General features: G+C 39.5%; 1 protein-coding gene across 2 annotated transcripts in view; it reads right to left on the bottom strand.

Annotated features, from left to right (window-relative positions):
- Positions 1-18,523, bottom strand: part of Uba3 (ubiquitin like modifier activating enzyme 3) — a 21,359-nt gene extending 2,836 nt beyond the window's left edge. The window contains exons 1-11 of one of the 2 annotated variants that reach the window (XM_055628551.1): positions 18,480-18,523; positions 18,247-18,288; positions 16,427-16,547; positions 15,001-15,081; positions 11,790-11,872; positions 9,493-9,573; positions 5,637-5,680; positions 4,591-4,655; positions 4,111-4,266; positions 2,775-2,877; positions 2,557-2,670 (exon numbers count right to left, since the gene is read on the bottom strand). In XM_055628551.1, coding sequence (XP_055484526.1) covers positions 2,557-2,670; positions 2,775-2,877; positions 4,111-4,266; positions 4,591-4,655; positions 5,637-5,680; positions 9,493-9,573; positions 11,790-11,872; positions 15,001-15,081; positions 16,427-16,547; positions 18,247-18,288; positions 18,480-18,499 — 910 coding nt within the window. In that variant the 5' untranslated portion in view covers positions 18,500-18,523. The remainder of the gene's footprint in view (positions 1-2,556; positions 2,671-2,774; positions 2,878-4,110; positions 4,267-4,590; positions 4,656-5,636; positions 5,681-9,492; positions 9,574-11,789; positions 11,873-15,000; positions 15,082-16,426; positions 16,548-18,246; positions 18,289-18,479) is intronic. The other variant, XM_055628552.1, reaches the window with a different exon arrangement.
- Positions 18,524-22,221: the final 3,698 nt, after the last annotated feature.

The following is a 22,221-nucleotide window of genomic DNA, read 5'->3' as shown; positions in this document are numbered from 1 at the left end:
TGTGTGTGTGTGTGTGTGTGTGTGTGTGTGTGTGTGTGTGTGTGTGTAAATGCAGGTATGTTCACATGTGAGTGTAGGTGCCCCTCAGAGTCCAGAAGAATTTGTCTGATCCCCTGGAGCTGGCGTTAGAGGTGGTTGTGGATAATACACACTCTTGACAGCTAAACCATCTCTCCAGCTCCTTTAAAAATAAAGTAGTTACCTTAAGTTAAAATATAATTAAATCCTTTAGAGTCTAATTGTTAAATACTATGTTCTGAAATCTGATTTTTCGAGCTTTCAAAATAAGAAATAAAATTGGTCATAGGCAGGCATGGTGATGCATGTCTACTCCCAGCCCTTGGAAAGCTGTACAAGATGCTAGATCAAAACAAACAAACAGAAAACCTTAAACATGAACTACCGTCTTTCACATTCCCAACATTCTGTAGTGTGTTGAAGATCTTAAGCAACAGTATGGAAATACTGTTTTTGTAGTTTTACATAATGACAAAACAGTAATGTAATAATAAGTGTTTCCTTATGCTCCAGGTATAGTGTGAATAACCATTATTTAATGTTCCTGACATGATGATATTAGTCACAGCAGCCTTGTTCTAAAAAAATAAGGAAAGCAAGGCCGAGAAACTAATATCATAGCCACAACATTAACCCTAACAAGTGTAGGAATGGGCTGGGCCCACTTGCTATGGATAATATTAATATAATTAGTTCAAGTCATTCCATTCACCAAAATGGCACAATAGAAAAAACAAAATCATCTTTTAAACTATCTTTCTTTTCCATTACAGTCCTGACCATACAAAATATGATGCACAACTCTCTATTTTGACACCTTTTTTTCATTTCTGCTTTCTTGTAATCAATGAACAAACCATCTCTCACAACACAAAAGACTCAGACTTCTAACTGTGCTTGAATTGCTCATTCTAGAAGAAACCACATGAACTTGGAGGGTGAGGAAGCACTGCAAGATGTGTTCCCAGCATTCCAGCAAGGGGATCACAAAGCAGGCGGGTATAGAGGAAGGTGAGAAAACAGGCAGCAGGCATGAACTGAATTTAAGGGACAATAAAAGAACATGAGTAAATTCAAGAAAATAATCACAGAAGAAAAATGACAAATTTACAAAAAGAATACAAAGCTCTTTCTGGAGAACTGGCAAACTCTGAAAGAGATGACCTGTAGCTGGACTGAAGCATTGGTCACCAAGGTTGAACAGGACTGCTCACTGTGAGTCCATGCTGGAAGGGGCACATTTAGTGACTGTTACTGACCTAGCACCCAGGACACGGGAAGACAGAACCACCAGGCTTCTGTAGAGCATCTGGAAAGTTCTTTCACAGTGCTTTTGTAAAGACAGTTAAGAAATCTGAGTGATTCAGGAAGATCTGATAACGGACTGAGACAAAACTAAAAGGCTACTAAGACCCAAATTTGGTCTCCAGAACCAATATAAAAAACTTAATTAACACCCTCCAGAATACCACTTCTCTGAGAGAGGGGAGATGGGGAGACAGATAAAGGGAAAGGAAGGCTTAGCCACTGCACTGGTGAAAAGCTATGCAGTTTTAACGAATACCAACATCAGGAATGCTGTGTCCTGGCCTAGAAGGTCCAAGAAGAATGGATAACTGCACTCTGGTCAGAGAGGACCACCAAGACTTGAAGCTGTGACATACCAAAGAATTGAGGAAACAGGAAGATTTAAGAGTGGTAAAAATGTAAAATGTGGAGAAAATACAGTCACCACTATTTAAGGGGAGTTAGGAGCTAGAGAGATGGCTCGTAGTTAAGAGCACCTGCTGCCCTTCCAAAGACCTCGGTTCTGTTCCCAACATCCATATGCAGCTCACGTCTTTCTGTAACTCCAGTTCCAGGGATCCAATGCCTGCTTCTATCCTCTACAGGCACCAGACAAGCACAAAATACACATAAACACATACAGGCAAAACACTCTTACATAAAAATTTAAAAAGAAAAGAAAAAGCAATTAGAGTATGTGAGACAATGGACAAAACGCAAACTAAACAAGGACCAGATTTCTGCTCAGCACATAAAGTGACTGCTCCCAAGAGGGTGTGAGCTCCTGAGTGAGAGGTGGGTGAGCAGTTAGACTCTGACTCCAGGGGCTCCTTCGGCTGCAGAGAAACATGAACCATGGTACCATTCAATCTTCACTAGCTGGGAAGTAACAGGCACTCTGCTGAACTTAGCCCCCTCCTACTTTGGAGTAACTGGAATACCACAGTTCCTTAATTAAACTTCAGATGGACGGTGATCTCTATCACTTATAGAGGAGTGGTTCTCAACCTTCCTCACACCACGTGACCCTTTAATACAGTTCATGTGGTGGTGACCCCCAACCATAAAATTATTTTGTTGCTACCTCATAGCTGTAATTTTGCTATTGATATGACTTACGATTTAAATATCTACATATCAGTAAATGGTCATAAGCACGACCCAAATGGGTCATGATCCTTAGGTTGAGAGCCGCTGCCATAAAGCATTCCCCATCATCAACCCCACAATCATGACAGCTCACTAACTCACCTTGAGTGAGTCTATAGGTAACACCTCTAATATTATATTGTGATGCTCTCTCCACAGATTTTTGGAAAATCCACTGAATATGTTCAGGATCATCTCCATCTAAGGGAACCCCATCTGTTGCAGGGGAGACAAACATATATAACCATAAGGCAATTTTTAAATGAAATTTCAAAATGAGTAATAAAAAAATACTTTCTAAGTCTAGACTGTTGAATTACCTCCAAAAGGCTGCTCTTTAGGCCACTGCAACATCCTTACATACTCGATACAGTGTTCTGGAAGCCTGGGCATAGATGCAATGGTACACATGGGAAAATTGACCTAAAACCACAGTTTGTCTTTCTTAGTAAAATTTAAATGATGAGTTATTATTAAATACAACTTCCAGTTCCAGTTTAATACACAGAACATAAAAAAATAAAAATAAATTATAAAAGAAAGACGTATTTGTCCTACATTTTAGAATATATACATTCAAATTCTACTGGCAATGAAAAGTACACTAAATAAATTCTAAAATGTATGATTTACTTTCACCTGTATTTAATGTGATGGTATAATACAAACCAACACAAAAACAAAGATTTAAATCAATTGTTAAGTTAATACTCATAGAGCTGCTGACATTTATAAATCAAAATTGCAACTATTCTTTAAAATAATTATGTAGATTATGGAGCCCTATCTTTGAAAAAAATCAGTCTTAATCCTATTTTTAAATTTTTTATTACCTGTTTTTTTATTACATGTATGTGTGTGACAGCAAATGCTACAGTGCACATGTGAAGGTCAGAAGAAAACTTTCAGCCCCACTACAGTGGTCCTAGGATTGAACTCAGTATCTTTATCTGCTGAGCCATCATCTCACAAGCCTTTTTCCTAGTATTTGTGTTCTCTGAAATAATTACAGCAGACCTTCCTTATTCATGAAGGGTATGTTCTAAGACTTCAACAAATGTTTGAACCCTATGTACATACTTTTAACACTGAGGGCAGGTATACGGGAAAAACATCCAGAATGTAACATATCCTAACTTACAACTTTATAATTTCTCTTAAATTATAAAATTAAGGAGCTAGAAAGATGGTTCAGTGCTATAAGAGTATTTACTTTTCTTTCAGAAGACCTAAGTTTGGTTCCTAGCACCTACATTAGGCAGCTCATATCAGCCTGTAACTCAAACTGCAGAGGGATCTATGACCTATGACCTCCATCAGCACTGCACTCACATATACACATACATAATTAAAATAAAATAAACAGTATAAAACCATAAAAACACAAAACCTAATATTCAGTATCTTCTCTCAAACATACTCGACTGCCATATACTTTACTCCTTAGCAAATTTTGTTTTGAATTTTGCTTTTGTTCCATGCTGAAGTACATAAGTTTGACCCCATGCCCTCATTATGGTAAATACTAACCTATACCTTCAGCAAATTTCAAACATATTTATCCCCAATTTCAAACCCTAAGCACTAACTAAACCTAACAGTCAACAGTAATTACAACCCAAGATCCTAAGGGAAAAAAATGCACGTTCTGATTACCTGTGGTGGATAAAGTTCTAGGGTGCACTCAATACAAGCAGTCATTCCAGGCAAAATCACTCGGGCATTTCCTTTAAAGCCTTCTGTGCCCCCATCTATCAAAGGGACAATGGAACTTGGATCCAACACACCATCTTCATAATTTAGAAGAGATATCTAGAGAAATGTTTTAAAGCGCTTAAAAAGGGAATAAGAAATGGAAAAGGGGGAAGAAAAATAAAAAAGAAAGGGAACAGAATACTCCCAACAAGTTCTAGAAGTCAGTTTGGGACTCAGTAGCTACATATCAGAATGAAGGAATTATATTCCTAACAGTAAAGACATTCTCACTGAAAACCAATGAGGGCAGTAACAGTGCCATATATCTACTTAATTTAAAATTAAACAAACTTATTTTAGAAAAATATGACAATTTTGATTTAAACTATGTCAAAAGCAACAGGAAAGGTATTTAGAGAACCCCAACACTGAAGTGCTTACCAGCATTCCATTGATCCATCTTCTGGCTATGATAGAGTCCAGACCACATACAATAATATGAAATTCTATGAGAAAAAAAAAAAAAAAAACACATTGACTTTTTTGATACAGTCTCACTATGTATTCTAAGCTGGTCTCAAATTCTCTGTTCTCTTGCCCCAACCTCCCTAGTGCTGGCCCCACCCCACGCTCTAGGCCTAGTGCTTACAAACACACCGCCGTACCAGTGCCCTAGCACCCACTAGAGTAGCGTGTGTGGTCCGCAGCTAGTAAGGAAGGTTTGCAGTGGGGATTTACAGTCATTGTATCTGAGATAAACATGAGAATGAAACAACTGTCCCAAGATGTACTTAGGCCTCCATGAAATAGCTGTGGTAAGTAGAGACTGTTTTCTAAAGGAGTTTTAGTCTTTGCATGATCTCAGTCCCAAGACATTCCTGGCAAACAGTGCACAAAAGAGGCTGAGATTGCAGAGGTGCTATGGTCCTTAAAGAAACACAGAGACTAGATCAGAGGCTCTGGTATGAGGACCTTGCCTCACTCTAAAAACGCTACTGTATAACGTATAACAGTCAAGAAGCATGCTTCTGAAAGGTTGCTTGGGGTGCAGTCCACTGAGGCTGATTCCCTGCTTTTTCAAGGCTTCGCTGCATCCCAATGTCTCTCTTCAGTCATTCCGAGTGACTGAGGTTACCAACAAAGGCTGTGGGATGGGACAGAAAACTCTGCTTTCCATCCAACTTTGCTGTGGCTCTAAAACTGCTTTGAATGAAGTTTACCAATTTAAAGAAAGGCAATTATGCAAAGTAATTTACTTTGTAAGAAAAAAACCTAATTTTATTACAATCTCCCCCACCTTCCTAATTCTCCAGTAATTCTCATTCAAGTGAGCAGCTAGTAGTATCTACTATTTCAGTTATTCAACAAGCTTATTCAAAATGCAACACTGAGAAACCAACTACGAAAGAACAGTCTAGCACACAGCGGCACAAAACAAAACAAAGAGTAAGAATTCATGAGAATTTAATTTCATGTGAAGAACTTACGTCGGTAGAAAGTGTCGTTAAAATCTTGAATCTTGTTGAAATGCCTGAATCAAAGTAAAGGAAACTAAGATGCCGAGTCTCAAACTTCTGACTTAGACAATGCCATAACAACAAACTGTGCTTATCTAAAAGAATAAGTAATCAATGTGGAATTCAAGAAAGATGATAAGCCAGGTGTGGAGGTGCACACAATTTTAATCCCAGCGCTTGTGAGGTAGAGGAGATGGATCCTTGAGTTCAAGGCCAGTTTGGTCTATAGAGTAAGTTCCAGTAGTTCTTTGCTACAAAGAAAAAAGGGGGAAAAAAGCTGATAATATTAACACAACCCTATTTTCTGGCAAAATTTTCTAAGTTATTTTCCTTATTTTATGCATCAGTGCATACACCACAGTCCACAAGTGGAGGCAGATCTGCCTGTCTGTCTCTCTCCCACACACACAAGTATGCACACAAGGAAAAGTCCGAAATAAATGTGTAAAAAAATTAAAGTTATATTTTTGTGAACTTTTTGTTACATTTTGCTTTACTTGGGCATTTTTTTTTACATTACTGCTTTTTGCCTCTTTTTTCTGTCTTAGTGGGGGAAGTGTTTGTTTCTTGGTTTGTTTGTTTTTTTTTTTCAAAGAGAGTAAAGGAATATAAAGTTGGGTGGGTAGGAAAGTGGGAAGGATGTGGGAATTTGAAAGCGGGGGAAACAAAATATATAGTGTGAAAAAAATATTTTCAATAAGAAATAGACTAGCAAAAATGTCAAGAGTTAGCTGGGCACGGTGGCACACGCCTGTAATCCCAGCATCAGGGAGGCAGAGGCAGGTGGACCTCTGTGAGTTCAAGGCCGGCCTGGTCTACAAAGCAAGTCCAGGACAGACAAGGCTACAGATAGAAACTGTCTCAAAGGGGAAGGGGGTGCACCAAGAGCTACTGTAAGCCTTATATAAAAACAATACAGAGACTCTCAACAGCTTTTCCAGTTGTTAGTAGTTGGGTTTGGTCGGTTGAGGTTCCAAGAGGCTTGGAAGTCTCAGCGTAAAGTATGCTTTTTTTTCCTACCTCTTGTAAAATTCAGCTGTCTCTTTTTTACCCAGTGTCCAACTACTGGTTGTCACCCTGCACTTGCAGGCCACGTGTCCCCATTCTGTTAGTTGTGAGAAAGAGTCTGTCACTAGCACAATACTGCACACCTAAATCTAAGCACTCGGGACCCTAGTCTACATAGGAAATTACAGGACAACCAGGGCTACATAGAGAGACCCTGTCTCAAAAAACAAAAAAGCACAAGTGTGCAGAAAATGTGTTTAATTTTTCTAATAACGGAACTTTGAATACAAATGATAGTAAACAATGTACTATTTTCAACAGCAGCACAAAGAGGACAACACAATAATGCTTACTCTAGACTCCTACCTCCCTACAAGTGAAGGTATTAAAAAAAAAAGTCACTCATTTCTAAGCCTCACCCATTCAGAACTCTCCTCCCTTTGACTGCTGGGCAAGCAGGAACCTAAGGCACACTGAGAACTAGGCTGAAAAAGAAACAAAGAAAGCAGTGAAGGAGTGGCAACATGGAAACCAAGAGGCAGCCCAAGATATCCCCTCTCTTGGACAGGTGTCTACAAAAAGTTTTCCAGGTCTCAACAACAGGGCTAGATGGATAGTATGTATTCTCCCTTTTTAATTGTTTCCTCATAAAGAGGACTGTGTTTCCATTTTTAAGCATATTTACTTCAAAACAACATATATTTACCAGAAGCTGTAAAAGCAGTACAGAGAAGCTGCATCTCAAATGCTCACTACTTACAGAAGTGTATGAAATCAACCCACAAAAGGCAACACTGGCATAATACACAACTGTCCAAAAAAACTTCTCGATTTTTTATAGCTATGAATGGAGGGAATGGACCATGTCACACTTTGGAGGTCAGAAGACAACTTTGGGGAATCATTCTCTCCCTGCACCATGGGGGTCCTGGGAATCAGTTAGGTATTCAGGCTTGACAGCAAGAGCCTTGAACCAACGAGCTATCTTGGATGCCCCGTCTCACTATATAACCTGACTAGCCTGGAACTCAGTATGTAGACCAGGCTGATCTTCAACTTGCAGTAGTTCTCCTGCCTGTACCTCCCAGGAGCCACAGCATCTGGCTAAAATCTCTCATTGTGTATCTATAATTATACCAATCCCAAACTTACAGCTCTTCTTTGGTGATTTCTAACCTGTTCTTCTTCCTAAGTGTTTCATCTTAAGAACAGTATATAAATGGAATCCTGTGTATATGAACTCTCCAGACTGGCAATTTTCTCAAATGGCCACAAGCTCTGTCCCAGGTGGTACGTGTTTCTTGAGTTGTGCCTTGTAATGATGAGTAGTACTCTAGGCATGGGTGTACTACAGCTTAACAGTTTACCTACTGAAAGAGGTTCCGGTTATTTCCAGTTTGAGGCCTCTACAAATAAAGCTGGTGTGAGCAATGGTGTGCTGATTTTTATGAGGCATATATAGTAATATCTAAAATGTCCCAAAATGAACCAATATAGTTGGCAATATAGTTAAATGTACTTTTAGATTTTTTTTTTTTAAATGGCCGAACTATTTTCCAGAGTGACCACATTTTTTCTGTTATCTTCTGCCAGCACTGGATACTATTCCTACTACTTTACTTTAGAAGGTATGCAACATCTTTTTGAAGCATTTTTTTCCCTTGATATTAAGGATTGAATTTAGGGCCCCATATAGGCTAGGAGTATGCAGCTGAGCTACATCGCAGCCCTCTTACCAGTTCCTCAGGCTGCCTTACCCTCCCTCAGCAGTGGGGTCATTGCTGTCTTGATACCAAGCACCTTTTGTGAGCTTTCTGTCATCTGTCTGTTGAGTAAACTATCTCTTTGCAATGTTCATCCATTTTTTTCAATGGACTTGGTTTTTTGTTGTTGTTGTTGTTTTACTGCTAAGTTTCAGGAGTTCTTTAATTAAACACTCAAGCTTCCATATCTGAAGATGCTCCATGTACAGATACAACCAACCTGGTGCATTACAAAAGAAAAATCAGCAGCAAACATAAAGCAGGCTTTGTCTTTTCACTATTCGTCAAATAACATAGTATGGTAACTATTTTTATAGCATTTATACCATAGTAATATTATAAATAATTAAGATATTTAAAATATTAGATATGGGTAAATATCCAGATATGGACAGCTCATATGTAAACACTATACATTTTATGTATTTATTTTCAGTGCTGGGGGTTGAACCTAGGCTTTGCATAGGCCAGGTAAGTGTGCTACAGTGAGCCAGATGAATAGATCCGGATTTCTTGAGAAGGTCTGGGAATCAATCTCCCACAGGCACCCAGGGATAATGGAATTCTAGATGGGTTCTCGCCAGCTGCTTTGTAAGTGTTTTCTCCAGTGTATATAGCCACCCTTTTAGCCCCAAAGCAGTTTTGATCAGAGCACAGCTATTAATTTCGATGTGGTATAAGTACTCTTCATCCAGTCTTAGGACCCAACAATGATCTGTTCTATCCCAGTTTTACAGCTTTACAAATTTTATCTGTGATCCACTGTGAGTAAACTTTTGTCTAAGATATAAAGCGTAGGTGAAAATGCATATAGTAGACACGTTTTATTCTAGTTTCTATTCTAAAACTAGACTAGAAACAGATAATGACATCAGCCATATAACTAATTTAAAAGTCAAGGTCAAAACCATGCGCATATCCATAAAGGGAAGACCAGACTAGAAAGCAGATGATCAGCATTACCTTAGTAGAAAGGGTTATGACTGTATTCCCTGCTAAACATCATTTATAGTAAAGGGAGTTTTAGAGAAGTACTCTTTCTGTTGAAAGGATACGGGACCACGTTGCAGTTAGGAACTCTGTCATTTAGGAATTCTGCAGCAACTTCAGCTTTGGGTCTTCCAACATCTTTAGGCCTACAGAAAACATTATTTTAAATTATCATCCATAATATAAATTTAGATGGTCGACATAATTAGCTTCCAAACATAAAAATGGACAGTTTATTTATAAAATACTTAGAAAAAATATTTTTAACTATAAATTTTTTTATTATTCTTAAAATCATAGGTATGCATGTGTGTCTGTATGTGGGCATGTAGCTGTGAGTGAAGATGCCTGCGAAGGCTAGAATCGTCAGACTCCCCAGAGCTAGAATTATGGGAAGGTGTAAACCATCTGGTATTGAACCTGAATCCTCTGTAAGAACAATGTATGAAGAGCCAATGCTCAGTCAATCCCTAAGTATTTTTATATCAGTAATAAATTAAATGCATTACTAAACCCTTGCTGATAGTCCAAATAAATATGGCAAGTCTAACTGTATTTCTTACCTGAAAATACGAACCACAAACACTAGAGTCTCCATGCCCCAGCATAATAATAGTATGTGTGGTGGCTACTTTCAACCATGACACCTCCTATTACAAAAATTCCCTAGACCTAGAGCCTTCCAGGTATACAGACTAAATACCAGAACCTCAATCCGCTGTTTAGTTTTTGAGACAGGATCTCACTCTATACCTCGGGCTAGTCTCAAGCTTACTAATAGCCCAGCACACTCTCAAACTCTAACCAATCCTCCTGCGTCAGCCTCCCAAATGCTGAGACTACAGTTGCGGGCCACAATGCCTACTTCACTGTGTTTATATGCTGGTCTTAAGTAAGATAGACACAGAGACTCACTCTGGGAAAGAAAGCTCCTCTAAGTATCACCTTCATCCTGGGAGGCCCAGTTAAGTAGGAATCAGAGGTCCCTAAAGCATGGTGGGATTTGTTATGCTTTGTTGTTTTGATGCATTACTACATAGTCCAGGCTAGTCCAGATCCTTTTGTCTCAGTTCCCTTATTTTTTATTTTTTTAATTTTTTATTTTGTGGGGGGAAGGAGGGAGGAATTGAGACAGGTTTTAGTGTTTTTGTTTTGTTTTGTTTTCCGTAAAGTCTTGTCTGCCCCAAACTCACTTTGTAGACCAGGCTAGCCTGGTCTCACAACTATCCAGCCGCCTCTGCCTCCCAGAGTGCTGGGATTGTAGGCGTGCACCAGCCTGGTTGGCTGTCTCAGCTTCCTGGTTACAGGTGTGCACCACTAACCCCAGCTTCCTTAATCACGGTTTTAAAAGGAAGAATGTATTTCAAAGACATCACCAACATTTTCAAGAAACTAAAGTCTGAAAATATCTCTCTTTGATGATAACCAGATGTTAAGTACAAAAAGACAGAGTGTTCCTTTGAGCATGTGATTACTTTCTACTATTTCTTCAAAGTTCTCATGATAGTAAGTCATCCTTTACATACAAGAGGAAGGACTTCACTACAACTTCCTGTAATGCATACCTTTAGACACTGAACCCTTACTTTTTGTATCCTTCATATCAGGCAGTGCAAATATTCTTTTAAGGTAAAATAACAAATCAATATTTTATTTTACTTAAAATTACAACTTCAAAGGAAACATTTAATCAGGTCAATTTTACTCTTCTCAAGTAAAGAATTATTCTTTCCCTATGTAAAGTTGCTAAGAATTTTACTCTGCCCTTACTTGCAGAGAAAAGTACCATAAATTAGAAACTTTTATTTGAATACCACATTCAAGCACTTTGCACAGTCAGCTTTTCACATGTGGAAGAGGAAACAGTGTAGTGACAAGATTCTTCTAAATGTATTTTTGTGCTTTTATTAGTCTCACACAAAAGACCCACAGCATGGTTTAGTGAGGACTGTTAGATAAATCTACAACATCAGGGGACCTGACTGCTGCAAGCAAGACAGTATCTTAAATAAAATGGCAAGTCACCCTTCCTGGCACATGCCCAAGTTAGTTACCTCTGTATCATTATTTTTGTGATCACATTAGCTACAAATTAAAAGGTGTGGCTTGTTATCAATACCCAACCATCTCCATCTATTTCAGAGCAGTAAACACAGTAAACACTTATCAGAATGGAAAGGCATACAACATGCCTGTAAGTGCTTATACAACAACCATCACCTGAACACTCAGTAAGTCTTCTCATTTCTAAAGTGTAAAAGTAGCTCTTCTTGGCTTTGTAAAATCCACTCTCAGTTATCACTAAATTGAAAAGTACACATATTCAAGTGTTTATCAGAATTTTTAAAATAATCAAACTTACCTAAATAAAAACTGCCTATTTAAATTGGAAACATCTATAGTGTCCATGTCTATAACATGAATCTGTCTAAAACCAGACAATGCCTGTGGAAAGAAAAGCAATCTAATTAGGCAAGTGCTTCCTTTCTTTTAAAACAAAACACAGATTTTCAAAATCTAAGTCCTAAATCCATACATTTTCAGTAATAAGTTCTACATAATTATATTCTCTGGGGAAAAAAAAAAAGCCTGTGGTGTAAGGCATTAAAAAAAAAAATTCAAGTACTTTCTTAAAGAACAAAAAGCACAGCACTCAGGTTTACGCCATCTATAACCAAGAGAAAACTGGCAATCTCTCCTGCTTTGCATCTACTACCTAGAATCTTCCCTTCCTAATGTTCTTCTAGGACACGGCTCAGCCTTTACTCAAGGTGAGCACCTTGCCCTCACCACCAGGGTGCCTATTCTCAGATCCTTCCTTCCTTTAGCCATTTATTACCATCTGACATTCCACATACCTTCCTTCTTTCTCCTTTTTCCCCAGTGAAAATCTGAGTTCCAAAAACAAGCACCACGTTGAGTCTTAACACCTAAAATGGTGCTTGGCATTTTCAAGAGGAAGCTCAACATTTGATTAATCAGTGATACTAATGTCTGTGAAAGGAACTTTTATTCTCTTGAGGCAATTGTCTCAGAGGCTTAGTGCATCCCTCTGCCAACCGAGGCCTAGAACTTACTGCTTAGTAAGTTCACCCTTTCTTGTTCTTTCTGAGCTACAGGCTGGCTGGTTCAATTCAGCTGTTACAGCTCAAACTCTTCTCCTAGCTGACTTACTAAGTTTTGCTTTTCTGTCGGACTCTGAATGGCTTTGCTTGGCCTCAAACTAACTCCAGCACCCTGCTCTAATGTTCTGGCTCCTTCTCATTCTCTGGCTTATTGTCTTCACCTGAATTCTCTCTCTCTGAAACCTATTTCTCTATTATTGTCCCAGCATAACTACCTCTTCTCTCTCTCACTGCCCCTTAAGTTCCTTCTCTTCCTCTCTCTTCTCATGAGAGCTGGGCGCTTGCTATTCTGTCACGTCTTTCTCTGATTTGTCACTGTCTCTGCCACTTAATTAGACATCACTTTCAAACATGGATGCTTCCTTCTACAAACTAACTTTTATCTTGATTGTGTGGGATTAAAGGCATATACCACCACGACTGGATCTAAGCTTTTCTTCACCTGAAACTTGCTCTAAACCATGCCGGCCTTGAACTCAGATCAGCTTGCCTCTGTCTCCTGGATTAAAGTCATATTTGTATTCTAGTCAGATCACACAGACCTAAAAGATCTTTGGATGTGATCTTTTGCTAGCCCAATCACACAGACCTAGGTCTTTAGATGTAATCTCTTGCCAGAACAGCCATGATCTGAATTAAAACTCCTCTACAAATGCCTCTCCTTTATTTAGAATGAGCCTTTAGGTGGCTTAGTCAGTGGAAGAGAAGAGAAAAAACATGTCTTCTGTGCTTACATCTAAAACAAAATATTAAATGATCAAGTGAAGGGTCCACATTTTGTGTATGTGCTTAAAAGGATCAGAATGCAGTACAATGGTTCTCAAGCTGTGGGTCATGACCCTTTCAACAAGTCACCTAAGACCAACTTGCATATCAGATATTTACATTACGGTTCATAACAGTAGCAAAATTACAGTTAAGAAGCAGCAACAAAAATAATTTTAAGGTCGGGGATCACCTCAACATAAGGAACTGTATTAAAGGGCCGAGCATTAGGAAGGTTGAGAACCACTGATGTAGTAAATAAATAATCCTCAGGTCTAATCTTTAATGACAGCACATTTAATAGAATACACTGCAATAGTAAATTATGGCTTCAAAATGAAATTAAGCTTTAAGGGACCTATACCTGCCTAATGCAACAACAAGCAAACAAAACAAACAAGCAAAAATCCATGCCCAAACTCTGCAAACCTTTCCCTTATAATCCTTCAGTTTTCATCCTACTAGAAGTCTCAGAGGGAGCTGTCGTTTAGAAACACCAGAGTCCTCCGTACATACTGCTATTAATTTCAGTAAGACTTGTCTCCCCAAACTTCAGATTCACTGAGGCAGAGCACAGTGAGCTACAACTCTCATAGAACTAACACCGCACCAGAGTCTGTGTCCTTCATCTTAAAGCTTTTGTAGGAGCAGCACTAGTGTTTCCTAGCCAATCAGCGTGGCTGTGCTGATATTCAAAACTGTCTGGTGAAGAGATGAATCAGTAGTTAAGAGCATTTACTGCCCCTGCGAAGTACCTACATTCAGTTCTCAGAACCCACATGGTGGCTCACAAGTCTCTGTAACTCCAGTTTCAGTCTGACACCCTCTTCTTACCTCCCTGCGCAGCAGGCACCCATGTGGTATACATATAAGCAGGTAAAACACTCACACACATAAAATAAAAATAAACCTTGTAAGTAAGTAAATTTAACTCTTGGCAGGTTACTAGTGTCCTCCATCTGGCTACAATCTACTTAATTTTCTAATTTTCCACTTTTTTTACCCAGGGAGAAGCCAGATACACTGAAGCTCTATATTCTCTCCTTCCTCAATCTGTTAAATTGACAGAAACTTAAGCATAACTACTTCATGGTTGTAAGAACTCGAAAAAAAGCCACTATTTATTTCTAAATAGTTTGATTAAAGCACCACTGTGCCAAATCTTAGGCATTTACTATCACATGATCATGAAAAACAACCACCTTAGGTCATGCAAGGCTTCAGTGAAAAACAGCACTTTAAATAAAAAACTGATGACCTGGAGTAGAGTCTAGGAACCTCACTGTACAGGAAAAAAAAAAAAAAAAAAAAAATCTCAATGTGTCCTTTTCGATAATGATACAAAAATTCACCTAACTGGGTTGTTTGGAAAAGCAAGAGAGATAATTATTTGAAATTACACATTAAAAGATAAACAATGCTGTTATTTACTTCAATGAAATAAAATTAGTCTAAGCACAAGGAAGCAAAAAATAGAGGAAAAAATGACTTCATTTTAAGACTTTTAGAGTTGCAAAGTAATAGTATGTATTTTTATTACTGTCTAGAATTTGACCTGCTAAACTTATCCAATAAATGTTCAAGAGGAAAAAATAATAAGCATGAGATGAAGACAGTCCTTATATGACAGAAAAGCAAAAGGACTTACTTAACTCTACAAAAATAGTATTTTATATATATTACCAGATTTTTCAGGAGCTCACATCCTAAGCCACCAGCTCCAATGACTAGAACTTTACATGTATCTAACAAGAACTGGAGCGACTGTAAAAAACAGAAATGTATATTAAAATCTAGATGATCACCACAAGAACCATAAGGCAACAAACCACATAATAGTCTTTAAGGTAGGAACAAAAAAGGCAATTAACCATAACAAACACACCTAGCATGTCTTCAATTATTTCAAATTATGAAAGAGATGTAATTAGAAATTATGAAATCCTTTCCGAAGGAAGGGATGCCCTCTTCTGACCTTGGTGAGCACTTGGTATATGAAGTGCACATACATACATACATAAAGGAAAAACACTCATGCACATAAAATAAAGCCAATTAAAAAGTTTTAAAACTCCTAGTTATTATTATCATTTTTCATTTCATAGGTAATATAGAAGCTTTACTACAGGATTCTCTATCCCTTCTCCCATTCTTTATATTTTTAATTTTTAAAGGTAGAGAAGATAGTTACTTAACTCATTTCTAGAAGGAGAAAAAATTTTAATTATCAAATCCAGAAGAAAAAAGTACATCAGTGTTAGAAGTGATGTACTTGACAAAAACAAGTGCAGTCACACTTTACTTTGAACAATGAGTGAAGCTTGTAACACATGAGAAATCAGAAAATTCCAGATCAGCAGAAATACAACTTGGAAACATTGTTTAACAAAAGTGACAATTTTAAGCTATTGTGCAGAAACACTTTTAAAGAAAATATGTATAACTATACTATCCAAAGAAAGAGTACTATGCACTCTGCTTACCACTAAAGGAAGAAAAGGATTTATTCACACAGGCTACTGAGCCAAATTCAACAACTTTATAAGCGGCATTTCTATTTCAAAAAATCCCTTCATGGACACAAAAGGACATAAAACACTACAACGAATACTTTAGTCCTACTTTGTATTAAAAACAAATTTTATCTAAAATTATATTTGCTTTAAGTCAAACACAGTTCAAAATACCTATCTACCATATTGTAAGCACATTTTTAATACGCAATTATAGTCAATGCAATAAAGATTTCCAACTAAACCTCAATACCTTAGTAAGCATACCTTATAGTCTTATTAAAGTGAATTTACTACAGCAAGGCTACAAATAGGGGAATGTGTCTTGGAAATCATTTTAAACTAGAATTTTAAGCATATCAGAATATGAAGTCAACTTATCCTACTCTTGAAATTTTTAAACTTATATGAAAAATGTAAAAATGCATCACTAGTCATTTACATAAAATCACTTATAAAGCCTCAATACTCACAAGATAACTTAATTTCATAAAACAATTTTATTAGTTATATTATAAGAGCAAATTTTTAAAAAGCATCTTATTTTTGAAATATATAACTATTAGAGTAGTTATTTAAAAATAAATGTTTCTCACTTCAGTGCTTGGTTCGAAATCAGGGTGTGTGAAGGGTCCAGATCGCTCGAGGAACTTCTTTACATGGTTCCAGCGACCTTCCCAGTCTCCAGTGTCCCCACACCCACCATCAACAGCCATTCTGCATAGAACACAGTAAATTCAGCTGCAAAGATCAGTCTGAAAAAGCCACACCTACAACTATTAGGTCTCCCCAAATGTAAAGGTAACCACACCAGACCTGCTCAAAATAAAAGGAAAACTGAGTTGTGGTTTTATTTTTCCAGTTTGAGCTTGTCTTTTATAGGAAAGCACTTTTTACCAACTTGATGAAATAAATCAACCTCTGTGTTCCTAGCTTCCTCAGCACCCAAAGATCAAAGTTGGAACACTAATTGATTCAGTGCGAGAAGACTTTCCTCTGTCTGTATTTACAGTCACTGTGAATGTCCACAATCTGTTTCTTCAGTACATTTAGATAGGGAAATAAACTGGTAGGGTGACGGGGACTTGGAGAACTAAGGTCCTTAAATCTAATACTATCTATTGCTCCTCCGGAGGTGGAAAGGTGCAATTTAGTGAGCATGTTGAATGAAAGCAACTTCCACATATTTCTTTCCTTTGAGGGGTCCTAGTATTATTTTAAAGCCTCTCTTAATACCGAGGTGCATTTGTTCTAAACACACAAGAGAAAATGTCTAGATTACAAGTATGCCACAGATGAGCATTATCGTCAAGAAATCTTTGAGAACATGCAACTAAATGAAGTGGGACCCCTCTTTAAAAAAAAAAAAAAAAAAACCCACAAGCGCTTCACAATCACAGATTCATGTTTGGTGGAAGGAGCTTTCCTGTAACCCTTCAACTTCTACCTTCAAATATATTAGTGCTATCAATTTTTTACAAAAGGGACCAACATATATTGTATAGCAAGAAGAGGTTCTGATGCCTAGCTGGGTTTCATTCCACAAGCAAGCACATTCTAACCTTGAGGAGACTCCTTAAATGTCAGAAACCTCAACTGTAAATTGCAACTACTTCAGATGGTCGTGAGATAAAGAGATAATTCACACAGAGGACTTAGGGGCAGCTCATGGCGTATAGCAAGCATTCAAACGTCATCATTTTCACGCAAAAAAAAAAAAAGTAGATTAATTAGGAGGTGGGAAAGGACTGTGAACTCTTGTATATTAATGTCAACCATGGGGGCGGGGATGAAAAATGGCAAAGTGCTATTGGGAACTGACACAGAAATTATGAATTCACCACACCCACTAAGGAGTATTTTTTCCTTTCCCACGGAGGGAGGGGAGAAGAATCATGTAGGATCGGCCATATGAAAAGAAATATAAATCTGTGGCATCAAAAAACTAAGTATCTGATACAGGTTGTGTGGCAAATGAAGAAGCAAGCGCTCCTTCAATTACAGATTACTTTGCAAAACTGACAAGTTTTGACACAGTTCCTGATTTAGAGAGTTTATTAAAAAAAAAAAAAAAGGCAACTTTATAACGTGTACTATTGTCTCAGTGTTTACCAAGGACCCAAAATAGGTCTCGTGTCTATTTAGATTTAGATTGGATTCACTTGCCACAAGGTCACAACTCTGACAATTTAGGTTGGAGGAAGAGGGGGGCCACCGGGTGGCTTTTGCGGGAGCAGAGCCGGGGAGCAGCCGGCCGGTGGCCCGGGCTGGGGACGGGGTCAGGGGTGAGGCCGCGAGGCCTGCTCCGGGTGCCCCCCTCCCAGCCCCCTGGCCCGCTGCGGCTGGTCCCCTAGGCCTGGGGTTAGGGGGAGGCGGGGGTCTCCGGAGAAGACCCCGGCCTCCCGGCAGCACTAACTTCTCAGCCAGCAGCTCCTCTATTCTCCTTCTTTTCTTCTCCCTAAAAGAAAGAGAGAATAAAAGAAGGGTCAGCATCAAGCTCCACAGAGGACGCCGCAAGCGTACGGGGGGGGAGGGCGAGGGGACGGGGCGGGAGTTGGAGGACTCCGGGGTGGCAGCGGTGACCGCCCACCGCCGCGCTCTCTCACAGCCCAGCCCAACCCGGCGCTCCGGCAAAACCCCGATACTTACGGTTCCTCGCCATCCGCCATATTGTTCCCCGCCTCTTCCCAGAGGCCCTCGCGGCGGGTGGTTCCGCCCGGGAGGGGCGGGACTGCAGGTAAATAGACGGAGGAAGGGCGGAGACAGCGCGAAGGGGTGGAGCTGCAGGTAAGAAGTGAGCGGGCGGGGCGGGGGCGGGGCTTCAGGGGAGGGGCGGAGCTAGCACTTGGGGGACCCGGCTTTGAGAAGGGAAAAACTGAGCAGGCGCGGAGGGGCAGGACCAGAGAGATGAGAGCGGGCGAGAAAGAGGAGCGAGGGGCGGGGCCAGCGTGGTGGGCGGGGTTTCGGAAGAAGGGGTGGGAGGGCGGGGCTGTCAGGGAAAGCGATCGGAACAGGGGGTAGGTAGCCTTGGGTAAATTGGCTGGAGAGGGTCCCTTGCGCTTTGTAAGCATTTCATACTGTAATTAAAATCTTGATTAACTCTACCTACTTAAGTAATGTTATACCATCTATAAAGTTTCTACGACGCATGAACTTAGATATTTATTTATACACTTATCTGTTGGCAAGTAATTGCATAAAATGCTGATATATTCTTATTTAAAACTGAAACAACCACCCCAGTATGCCAGTGCTTTCCTCCGGGAAAATGGTGAGAGGAATTTCCGTTTCCCATACTGCAGGAAGATCCAAAATCCTTGCCTTTATAGCTATGCAGTTTAAAACGTTAAACTGGGCATGGTGGGGCATGCCTTTAATCCCAGCATTCTGGGAGGCAGAGGCAGGCCTATCACTGTGAGTTCAAGACCATCCTGACCCACAAAGCCAGTCCAGGACAGCCAAAGCTATACAGAGAAATCCTGTCTCGAAAAAAAAGAAAAGGTGAAGTGAGAATAACAATACTCACCAATTAAGACTGAAAATTAAGTGAAATCTTGAATGGTTAGAGTACAGTTCTTGATCAGAATAAGCCTAATGCTACAAATGCCAGTTTTGTTTTTTGTTTTTTGTTTTTTTCATTTTACCACAAGAGGTGCTGGGTGCTCATTAAAGTAGGGGCTGTTACTCACTCATGGCATTTAATCTACTCTTTGCTCTATTCTCCATTGAAACTAAAAGGCTTATCTGTTATGATGCCCCAGCTATGTTCATCAACAGCATGCATTGAGCTAAAAATCAGTCAGAGACAGGCAGCGAGTGGGGGAATAGAATTCACCAGCAGCAGCAGGAGACCCCCATCTCTTTCTATGTCACAAGTCTTAAGATCAACTCAGAAATCTGTTTTTCTTGCCCAGACAGTTCCACACATGGGCATCACTGAGCTGTCCTTTGTGATCAAAATGAGTTTATGTGGGCTGGGCCTTTGAGTCCTGTCAGCAAATGTTTTGGCCCCCTCAGGGAATAAAAACTAAAGTAATAGAATTGCCCACCTATTTCCCAGAGGAAGAAACTGAGCCTTAGAAACAGGACAGAAAAAAAAAAAAAAGAAAGAAAGAAAAGAAAAGTCTGGAGGACTAGCTCAGCAGTTAAAAGCACTGCTTCTCTTCCAGGGGTCCCAGGTTCAATTCCCCGCATCCACACAGGGCCTCACAATAGCCCGCAGCTTTGTGGCACCTAGCACACAAGTGGCACAGATGTACATGCAAACAAAACACCCAAAAGAAGCTTACAAAGGTGTCTGTCCTGCATCTGTGTTTCTTAAAAGTCATACCATGACTCACCATTTTGACAGCTGACACCAGACATCCATTAGATCAGCCTGACTGATTAGAAATAGTCACCTCCGTTTTCTAATGACAGTAACGATGGCAAGTGAGCAGAGTCCTGAGTAGATCCATTTTATTGACAAAGGAACACATCATAAACTATTAGACGTCTGCTATAGTCGGTAGCCAGACAGACAGAGGAATGCTCAGGGTGGTGCTAATTAAAGCTGAAGTCCCTATGGAAGAGCCACAAGAGACTTTTTTAAAAAACAAACAAAAAACCAAACAAACAAAAAAAAAACAGAGTTTATTTATGTGTGTTTATGTCATGTATGTGTGCCCACAGAAGCCAGAAAGAAAGCACCAGATCCCCTGAAGCTGGAAGTTACAGGTAGTTGTGAACCCCCTGATGTGGGTACAGGAAATGGACCTCTGGTCTTCCGGAAGAGCAACAGGCTCTCTTAACCACGGAACCATCTCTTCAGCATTTGCTGTAAGAGACTAATGCGGTGAATCTCCTTCCTCATATTCCCCCCACCTAAAAATAATGACAAGGAGCTGCTAATAGTAGCTTTTAAATAGAGACTGGAGTAAAATTGATTCCGTGGGTGGTCATTCTCATTTAAAATGCTTGGATGACAAGGTCTAAAAATATATAGGAAAAAAAAACAAGTAATCAAACAAAAAGCTATCATAGTCCAAACAGAGACAGAAGCGTATTCAACATTCTCAGAGAGAGAACGGGACTCACGCTGTGAACAGAAAAACAAAACAAAACAGGGAAAAAAAAAAAAACAAAAAAACAACAACTCAGACCTCTTTGGATTCTATTTCTTTTTTTATCTTCAGTAATGAGGGATGAACCGAGGGCTTTGTGCATGCTAGAAAAACCTCCATTGAGCTCCATCCATACCCATTTTCTTTTTATTTTGAAACGGAATCTCACCAATTTATCCAAACAAGCCTTGAACCTGCAATCTTCCTGTCTCCATCTGTCAAGGAGCTGGGGATAGAGGCTTGCACTTTGCTCAGCTATCTTTGGAGGTTTAAGAAACTAAATAAAAAATGTAGCCAGCTAATGTTTATTGTCTATGGATTGCCTGTGATGGAGGAATAATGTTACTCATTCATTTTTCACAGCCTTTGCTCCTACAGTGCTGAGCAATTGGACGAAGAAAGCTCTTGGTTGTGGTTCCCAATGCTCACAGATTTCCCTCACAGATGCTGGGATCTCTGTTCCCTCACCACCCCTGGACCAAGATCATTTACTCAGTTGGCCCAGGATGCTGCCTCTTAAAAATCTTACTCTCCAGGAATTCCACCATTCTCTCTGATTTCCTGTAACAGAACAGAGGCCTGGCACATCTTTATTTAGCCCTCTTCTCGATATCTAAGGGTTGAGCATTTCCTGCATTGCAGGCCCTATGAAGGCAGAGCAGTGCAGGCACTTCCGTTTTCTGACTCCCCGGAGTGCCTTCACAGAGGTTGGAAAAGACTTAAAATGTCTGTTGGCATGGTGGTACTAAGTAAGTAGCCTGAATATTTTTCTCCCATCTTATCTATTCAGACACAGACACAATAATCAATGGCAACATGGTGGAGAAAAGTCAGGAGATGTTTATTATAAAAAGTATAGAAAACAGTTAAAACACTATAAACATCCACCAGTAAAGCATACTAGCTCTTTGTTCTGTGTTTTGTTGCCAATAGTGGGGTCTGAACGCAGGACCAACAATGTTCCATGTTAGGCAAGTGTTGATCACTGAACTATATATTTTCTAGCACCTTTCTTGCTTTTTATGTCAAGCTAGAGTCTTACCAATTTCCTCAGGCTGGCCTTGAATTCACTTGGTAACCCCTCTGTCCCCCAAAAGTCCTGAACTTGAAATCCTCCTGCCTCATCCTCTGGAATAGCTGGCTTCCAGCTCTGCCTCGGCTGTTATTATTATTAAGAATAACAGCAAAAATCTGTGAGCATTTACATGTACTAAGCACTTCCCAAACATCCCTCATTGAGCCTCACCTCTGTGGCCACTTTTCTACTAACCCCCGTTTACATGCAAGAA

The sequence above is a fragment of the Psammomys obesus genome, unplaced genomic scaffold (assembly GCF_907164565.1).
Source record: "Psammomys obesus unplaced genomic scaffold, mPsaObe1.curated_primary_1811, whole genome shotgun sequence".
In the NCBI taxonomy this organism is placed as follows: Eukaryota; Metazoa; Chordata; class Mammalia; order Rodentia; family Muridae; genus Psammomys; species Psammomys obesus.
This window is presented reverse-complemented; position numbering and strand designations above follow the sequence as displayed.